The sequence below is a fragment of the Pimephales promelas genome, chromosome 10 (assembly GCF_988280905.1).
Source record: "Pimephales promelas chromosome 10, fPimPro1.hap1.1, whole genome shotgun sequence".
NCBI lineage: Eukaryota > Metazoa > Chordata > Actinopteri > Cypriniformes > Leuciscidae > Pimephales > Pimephales promelas.
The window spans coordinates 29,026,242-29,035,880 of NC_142778.1; the positions used below are offsets into that span (position 1 = coordinate 29,026,242).

Genomic DNA, 9,639 nt, shown 5'->3' on the forward strand with positions numbered 1-9,639 from the left:
TTGTAGTGGAGATGAGTGGTACCTGGTGGGGTCTTCTGTTGTTGTAGCCCATCCGCCTCGAGGTTGTGCGTGTTGTGGCTTCACAAATGCTTTGCTGCATACCTCGGTTGAGTGGACAGTTCAGTCAAAGTTGCTCTTCTATCAGCTTGAATCAGTCGGCCCATTCTCCTCTGATCGGCCCGTCTGGCACCAAAACCATGCCACGCTCAAAAATGCTTATATTACCTTTCTTTCCCATTCTGACATTCAGTTTGGAGTTCAGGAGATTGTCTTGACCAGGACCACACCACTAAATGCATTGAAGCAACTGCCATGTGATTGGTTGATTAGATAATTGCATTAATGAGAAATTGAACAGGTTTTCCTAATAATCCTTTAGGTGAGTGTACTAACCCTCAACCAAACTGTAATCCTACAGTGAGTACATGTTGTTAATTAATATTATTCAGTATTTAAATATGTAATTACACTTGTCTCAATAAAGTGTAACCTAATTTAGCCAATGTCGTCACCTTCATAAAAAGTCTTCTGATATCTATCCCTGATATTGTCAGGTACTGTATGTGTGTGAAAGGTGAGTGTGTTTGTAAAGTAACCAAACCCATAGCTTCAAACAAATGATACATGTGAACACGAGGGGGTGATAGTGGGAGATTTATTTCCAAGCCATGTTACAACAGTTACCAGAACATTCTGTGGCAGGAGTCCAAATAAATAAACTAGATTAAAATCTGTGTATAAAACATATGCAAACCTGATATCAAACCCTATTGGTCACCTTAAAAAGCTTTTTATTGGACTACTTTGGTGCAAACTTTCAACATTAAACCAGCAAAGCACAAAGTAAAGAGCCAACGGGTAAAAGCAACAGTGCCGACTAAGCCAGCAGTCAGCACAACATTTGCATGCAAATGATATGTGGACAAAAGAAGCTCCATGTAACTTATACATCTTCCCTAAAAATGTCCAAGAACATTTACAATGTAGCTTGATAATATACTGTTTTGGCATTCACCAAGGACAAAATATTTAATTTCCTCAGAAATATAAGTCACAGTGGCAAAGACTTTTTTGGAATTACCAATAGAAAATACTACAGCGAAGAGTCAAAGCATGTCTCTTCCATAGAACATGAATCTTTTTAGCAAAATACTACATCGATATGCAAGTTTGCGGGCGGGTGGACGGAGGTGCGAATGTTCTGAATGATGGAGAGCAATAGCTGCAGGGTCATTAGAGTGTCTTCCAAGTGGTGCGACGGTTGTTGGAGTTTTTTCCATATGGACAACACCGGTGGAGACAGTCAATGACTTCACTAGGACAAGAGGCACACAAGCATGCTGCGTGTCACTACATAAACAGGTAACACCCTTTTACACCAACACCAGCAACATGAAACAGGATCGGATCCGCTTAGATCTGCTGCTATGTTGTTTTCTTCTCTTTCCTCCGGTTGAGGACTTCACAATCTATAAATATACAAAGAGAATGAGCTCAGAAAAGTGGTCATATATTGGTGTCACATATAAAGATAACAAAAACAATGTACATGATCATACTTGTCTTTCTCCCAAAGAATTGGTAGAAAGCATAGACCGGGGCATGTTCAGACTAGTAAAAAACATGTGGGCTTCTTAAGGTACTCTACATCCTTCAGACAACCTCAAAGCCTGAATCATGCCACGATCTCATTCATCATGGAGGGGATAAAGATGTTGATTCAATCCCCTAAAAGTTTTTCTCATTCACAAAGGCTGATTTTTGACCACAGACATGCACCAACAAGCAGCAAATGTTTCCTTTTGCTACTGTGTGCATACATTTTGGGGTTGCGTAAGGTTATCAACAAAAACTTGGTGGACTGGTGGAAGAACCCTTCTTGCGGTTGGACTCCAAAATTCCCCAACTGTTCCAAGTGGTAGCAATCATTAGATGGACCTCAACAGTCTTGCCTCAAACCCTCAATGAGTAAGTCAGTACCATCATTCCCAAAAAAAATTCCAAATGTAAAAACAAAGTAGTCTCTGTTTGTTGAATTACTTCACTGGGTCTTTTAACCGATCAATGTTTAGCAGATCAATATTCTACAGTCCTACAAATGTAAAAACAAACAATAAGTTCCATTCACTTACAATCATAATTGTCATCCTCTTTTGAGAAGCACTCTTTGAATAGGCAAAGCATGGTCCGATAACTGTTATCCAGTAGTGACTTGGGTTTCACAGACTTCCATCCCTGGTAATATGGGTCCGTCAATCGATCCCGGATGTTTTCTATGCTCTCTGGAAGAACTCTCTTTTTTGAAAGACACAAACATTTTGACATGATGAATTTAAATACTAGACAAATTGCTTGCATAAATAACATCAGTAACACAGATCCACAGATTACCAAATCTAAGCCCCAATGTAAAAAAAATATTTGCATGATTTGTAATCATAACATTTTTTTCTTTTGTCAAATCAACTTAAATAATTTATGTAGCTCATATAACATCATATTTGGAGTTTCTGATGATTAAATCAATCTCCTTCATTGTATTAACTCAAATTTTCAATTTCAATCAACTTAAAATTTTAAGGTTACCTAAAGGCAACCAGGTTACTTAATTTTTTAAGTTAAATATGTATATGGGGGGTTTATTTTCCATTAAAACTGTATTCATAAAGCAGAAAAAGAAGTTAGCTTTGGGATACTGTGAGCAGTGGCTGCCAGAATGATTTACAACGTAATGCTGTTGAGAAAGTAGAAATGACCTCATTGTTCTAACCTCTGGATCTACTGGATTCGAATCATGAAATTTTGCCTGAAAATTTCTGAAGAGGTTCTCCAGATTGAAGAGGTATTTACGCCGTGTAGGATGTCTCTCTGGCAGCACCCTTAAAACCCTCTTTATACCCTGCTGACTAATCAAAAGCCACAAATCCTGTAGATCTCTCTTCTGCACAGGTTCATCTTCATTACTCGTATTCTAGATAACAGAGAGAGTGAGAGATGAAGAGAGGAGGAGAAGAAGAACTATAATGAGGGAAATGTTCAGTTATATTAGAATGGTTGTGATCTATTAGACATGTATTCTTTTAGTGTCAGAATCTCGTAATATTGAAGAAAAAAATAGTTTTAAGGTCACAGGAGTTACACAGCAAATTTACAATTTATAAATAATTTAAAAAATGTAACTATTTTGTGTTCTGATACATTTTTCTATTTTTTCCCCCTTTATACAAGAAAAAAAACACAATTACCGAGGTTATTTCTACAATAAAACAGGAACATTATTATTAATATAGATCAAAAATTATTATTATATAGCTATCAGTTCTGGAAATAAAAATCTTTTATTCTCCAAATATTTTTTTATTTCCCCCTTTTTATAACAGAAACTATATAGAATATAACAATATAACTTATAATAACTTATAATTCTTAAGAAAATTACCTTTTGGGTTTGGGTTTAATATATTCAGTCCATTCACTCAAATAAAATTTAAAGAAAAATTATTTCCATCATATATATATAGCCTATATATACATCCATTCTTCAACCATAGGTGGCTCCGATTTTAATCATTTTCTATAATCTTTCTTAATTTAATGCTATTTTAAATTAAATTTTGACATAAAGGTTTCATTCTTAATTCAGTCAAATTGAATATTCAATTTTCATTATTGTATGTTGTAAAATATTTATGCATAGTGGTAGTATATGTTTGTATATATATTTGGATGCTGTAGTACATTTATGTACAGCCTTATAAAAATGTTATAGTAAAATAATACATTTTATATAATACTATAATACAATAATTGACAGTGTTATGAATTGTAATTAGAATTGTTTCGGTGAGATTCACCCCTGTTTATTTGCAAATGTTGAGTCATATGCCTTCAAAGCCGTGAGAAACCCTAAAATTGTGACTCCAATCTGACTCTTTTTGTAAGTCACGACTCACGAGTGTTCAAATCTCGGGTGAAAGCCGGCAAACAGGAAAAATGAGCTAATTAGTGTGGGAAGTTGTGGCGAGTGTGGCTTTAAGCCATGATGGAAAGTGAGTCAGAGGTTTAGTTGGGGACAGTGTCAGTAGGATAAAGACTTACCAGTCTGCTGATGTTGCGTAGTCTGAACACCTCCTCATAATGCACTTGAATAGTATAGTTAATAGGAAAGTTCATTTTCTGTAAAAAAAAATAAAATCAAAAATAAATGTAAAACCTCGCATCCTGCCTCATGCTATACATTTATACAACCATATTTTCTTCTTTTTTATATGTCTGTTCTCAATATCAATATCTTGTTCAGAATATAACACTACCCCTGGTTTCACAGACAAGGCTTAAGCCTAGTCCCAGACTAAAATGCATGTTTGAGCTGTTTTAATTGAAAGCAACTTGCACTGATAAATCTATATATATATATATATATATCTAATATATCACACCAGCAATGAGTTTTTCATTGGCACGTTTATAAAAGCTACATAAATCCCCTAATTGAACTAAAGCTTAACCCTGGCTTAATCTAAGCCATGTCTGTGAAACTGGGCCAATACGCAGCAGCGCCATCTTTGATTTTTAATGAGAATGAAAGCGAGGCTGTGAGGGATAGACTTGCATCTCTTCAATGGGCTGGATTGTTATTTAATGTGTTTTCGGATTGTTCTGCTCACGAAACACTGGAAAAATATCTTTCCAAGAAATGTCAGTTGACAAAAAACTCCCGACAATGTAAGCAGTGGAAAATTGTAAGTAATCTAGCCGCTTTATTCAGCTTTTTACAGCGGATGCCATTGGAAACACGGTAAGTCTATCCCTCACAGCCTCACTTTCATACCTGTCATGGCGCTGCTCTGAATAAGGTCTATGGCATCTATTTACCATAAATCGTCTCCGCAGGGTTGAGTTTAGGCTGTTCCGTACTGTTCTCAGAGGATCGCAGATATTTGGTTCTGCACTCGTGCACATTGGTAATAGACAAATAAAACCTAGAGGGAGAGAAGCAGAAAAATAATGGCTTTTAAAATAATGCCATTGCCAATCATGAAAACATCATGAAATCATGGCTGATTTGTACTTCAACTTTACATCACAATATGCATGGCATAACACATTTTGGCTATATTTAAAACACATCCAGCTTCATTTAAAACAAACAGTTTCTCTGTAATTAAAAGGCCTGTACCTTGTCTATGTCTAGTATCAACACAAATCTTCATGATAAATTTATTCAGAACATTTTAGTATAAATTTCCATTTATTGATCATGACTATTAAGTACATCACTTTTTACTTTGTTTTGATGACTTTTGTTGTGATGTCTTTTAGCAATGACGCACAAAGTTGCATAAATAAATTCTCAAAAGTTGGTTCTGTGACAAGTCACAAACCTCAAACCACAACCCGACTTACAGAGAAAAAGGTGCTGCAAAAAAAAGCATTAGCCATAATGCCACAACAGAAGAGATTTTGCATTCCACAAAAGCATAATATGCATGAGATGAGGGGAGCTTTATCAAGCAGATGAACTGTGAGGCTGATCCTGGATCTATTTTGGAGCTTTTATTTGCTAAAGATAAGTGATTGTGACTGGCTAGCCCTGGGCAGAAAGACAGGGCACAGGCCTTCATCTGTCACTTCGCTGTGGATCACAGTGCGGCTGGCCTCTGTGGTTGAGCTGCACTATAGGGCAGTTACCCAGAGACTGACAGTCAGCAAAGTCTCCGAGCCATGAAACAGACTTCCGAGGGCCAGAGGAATTTGTTATGCCGCAGAACCTGGGCTATTTACTGGTGTCCGACCACTCAACCCCCACCTCCCATCAAAGTTATTCTGGCTTTTTTGGCCTGGTATCCCCCTCATTGCCCTCTCTTTTACCTTATGCATCTGTCTATCTGTCTATCCGATCTCTCTCTCTTTTTCTGTCCTGAACACAGGATGTGGTGAAATTAACAGTCACGTCTTAGTCCTTCGGTGGCAGCACTCATCTCATGTGTTTAGCTTGACACTCATTTCAGAAGAAACGAATGACAATATACGCAGATGTAGAAACCACACAGCAAACTGTTGCCTAAGATAGTTCACATAATCAGCCGGAGAAATTGTTCTCGTTTGGACACGACAGTGGTGTTTGTCCTTTTTGCGTAAACGCACGAGTCTCTCTCCATTTAGCGGAGGGAAGTAATCAATCACTTTAAACACTTTTTGCAGTTCCACTTGTGAAGTATTTATGTCTAGTACTGTCAATTCCAAATTTCCCACACAAATGAAGATCCTCAAAGGTCATATTGGCACAATAGCCAGCATTATGCAAATTAAATCACATAGTTAGTGGACTTTACTTACCCAGCAGGCCCCTGAGGAGCCGGCATTCAAAGTGGATCATGGTTCTGCTTAAGCTCTGCTTGCACTGTAGTATGAGTCTGGATTACAGAAAATTCTTATGCACGCTTGGCCTATTAAAAAAGAAAGACAGAATACAGTCAGAACAAATATCAAACTAGATTGAATGGCAGTTTTTTTCTTAACTTGCCATTAAATGACTTTTTGTTGGACACGCATCTGAATTCATTTACTCTCCTTCTGGATGATAAAATACTTAAATATTGAAAAAGACTGATTCGGCATATCTGATTTTAATGGGCAAAAAGTAGTAAAAAATCCAAGTGAAGCAGGAAAGGGGTTCACTGCTCATCTGAAGGGCTGATGCTATCACAATGTTCGCCTGTTTTTCTCCTACGCCTGTGCAGCTGTGTAAAACAAATCCAGATGTTGTCTCTTTTTGCTTTTTTTGAAAGGAAAAATTAAAATTCCTTTTAGTCCTATTGGGAATTTAACAACATCTTGACATGACAAGCAAGTTTCTGACTAATATCCACGTGATGAACATGTGGAGCAAAATGTTGTTTTTTAATCAACATTTTTTTGTAGCTTTATCAGAAATATTGTATAATAATATTAAAATTTATAATACTTGTAAGTTTAAGTTTATAAATATTATTTATAAACTTATATTATTAAAATAAATTACATTTTTTTAAATGCATAAATATGGATCTGTAAAGCAGAAACAAGCCAGAACAAATAATATCCTTTATGTAACATATTTTATCTGACATGTTTTAATTGATATTTTAACACAACTTTCTATTTCTATTTGATTCTCCTATTCTAAAGTAGATTTTGACTTAACCCTTTTTTAAAAAGTCATTGTAGAAACTGATACTGATAGTAGATCAAAACTGATAGATCAGTAGATACTGATATTTCTGTTTTTTAATAGTGTTATTTAAGCCAGCTCATTTGCCAAATAGGGCCTATATTCTGGTTATGCCTTTAGATAAACTTATTGAAAGACTTGAGATGCTATTTTTACCTTTTTTTTTCTAAATAAATGTATAACTCAATTCACATTTCTAACAATTTTTAATTGCAAGATGTGGGTCATGCTGTTTTCTTTTCTTTTTCGTACATACAACAGCATAACGTTTTCCTGTGCCTACCTTATTTTGGACATGCACAGAAATAAATAAATGTTTAGTTCTAATATAATTCTGAACTGTGTGACTCAAAATCCTGATTAATACATTCACTGCACCATTCAGAAGTAGATACTGGAATAATAAGCATAAAATATGTTTTTTGCATTCACACAAAACTTAACATCATAAAAGTGTTGATGTATCGATCGAATTTTGTTGTCAGAGCATCTTGTAAATTCACCTGTAAACTAATCTAAATCAGAAGCGATCTGTCAGTAGACCGCGTTAAGATCTTGGCTTAGACTATATGAAACGCCTTGTTGCGCTTCATTCCCAATCCCATCTAAAACGCATTAACACGCAACACAATTTAACAGCTCAAGGAATACAAATAAACCACAGACCTTTCGATTCGATGATGGGCTGTCTCACAAGGAAGCCATCTGCAGTGTAGGCTACCTTCAATAAACAGCAATTGTTTGCTTCAACCTACTAGATATGACCGCTGACAATTCCAAACCTGCAGAATACTGGACGAAGTAGTAAATTCGCCCCTTTTCAATGCAACGTCCACCCAAATGTCTCGGAAACTCCCTTTTCTTTATGTTACGTCTTTATGTTAAGTCGCTATGTACACCCGCCTACAGACTTCTCCGCGCGAACAGCACGAGAAGAACACGCTGAGTAAAGGAGAGCGACAGTCGATGAGACTGTTACTTTCACTTTTGGGGCTCCATAAACTATTAACTCATCAGTGACTGGATGTGAGCAAAATGCTTCACCTTCATGAACAAAACTAAAAATTAGAGACCTTTACTGCTAGTGCTGCCTTTGTTCGAACATTCAGCCATGGTCCGAACTATGGGTAAGTATGACCCCCCCCCCCCCCCCCCTAATTAAAGTGTACAATTTTGGGGGTCTTAAAAGTATTTCCCCCCTCATATGAGTTGGCTAAATACGTTTCATTTACCACAAAACGCTAAATTTGTACGCTGCGACGCGAGGAGGCAACCATAGAAGCAACTGCTTAAATGCTCAATCGTCTGTCATTATTTATCAAATTATTATATCTTTAAAAATAACAAATGGGATCTTATCTTACTTTGTTTACAAAAAAAAAGTTTAATATTGTTAATGTTAACTGGACAAGACAACACTGTACTCAAAAATGTACTGGGCAATAACAACAAAAGCTAAAGTTGACCCACCTGAAAGTGCATACTGCACTCAACCTCTGCAGCAGTTTATTAAATATAAAAGAGTAAAAATGACCATAAAATTGACACCAGCTAGAAATTGGTCTACTTGAATATTACAAAACACATCAGCCAACAATAAAACCTTTATGAGTAAAGAAACAAGCAATCATCAAGCATCAGTACAACAGTGTCTTCTTTGCCCATTCTCCCTGTAAATCGCATTCACCCACACACATTACTAATTTATTCCCTACATTTACTGTGGTTCTGTGCTGGCAGGCTTAGTTGGCACAGCTTTACACTTTTAGGAATTTCATGACAACACATCTTTTTTCGGACTCTGAAGCTCCTCATCTCGCAAGACAATGGACAATGGACAAACGGCACACTACACACTTGCTTTGTCGTATGATGGCTTTGTCAGTTGCCACAATGGCCCCCTTGTTTTGCAGTACCTATAATCTTTCTTTAGGGGCACAATCCCTTGTAGATAGAGCTATCTTTGCCGTCCTAACAAAGGCCAAATCCACTCAAGACCCAACGAGAGGGACATTCCGAGTCCCCCATCCAAACCTTACACCATCTGTCAACACAGATTACATCATATCAATATGGAAATCCCCCAAAGGAAGATTAATGAAATAAAACTTTACCAGGTTAGAAACACCCCCCCAAAATATCTCAACCTACTTTTATGACTCTTTATTTTATTCGTTAGCAGTGCGGGCTCTGAGACCAGGACTGTTTTCAATGGATGGGCCCCATCATTACACACCCCAAGAATAGTCCTAGTCCCCCACAATCTTGGGGTACATTCACAATACTTCAACATACAATCTGAATTTGTTGACTTAAAGGAACCAGGGTTTATATAATAAATTACAGTAATCATGGTAACAGCAATCAGAACCATCTGATGGCACAGACAGAAGCTATTTGAGGTTACCGCAACATTAAATGTTTAA

At 36.7% G+C, this 9,639-nt stretch overlaps 1 protein-coding gene across 2 annotated transcripts; it reads right to left on the bottom strand.

Annotated features, from left to right (window-relative positions):
- Positions 1 to 639: 639 nt before the first annotated feature.
- Positions 640 to 8,180, bottom strand: il34 (interleukin 34). Of its 2 annotated transcripts, none has more exons than XM_039693403.2 (7): positions 7,880 to 8,180; positions 6,340 to 6,449; positions 4,876 to 4,982; positions 4,099 to 4,176; positions 2,771 to 2,971; positions 2,133 to 2,295; positions 640 to 1,469 (listed from the first exon to the last, which is right to left on the bottom strand). In XM_039693403.2, exons 2-7 carry the CDS (start codon positions 6,377 to 6,379, stop codon positions 1,426 to 1,428), a joined length of 633 nt encoding a protein of 210 aa, XP_039549337.2. In that variant the 5' UTR covers positions 6,380 to 6,449; positions 7,880 to 8,180; the 3' UTR covers positions 640 to 1,425. The 2 variants fall into 2 exon arrangements, with proteins under 2 accessions (XP_039549337.2, XP_088972545.1); XM_089116419.1 differs by lacking the exon at positions 7,880 to 8,180 and adding an exon at positions 6,527 to 6,711.
- Positions 8,181 to 9,639: the final 1,459 nt, after the last annotated feature.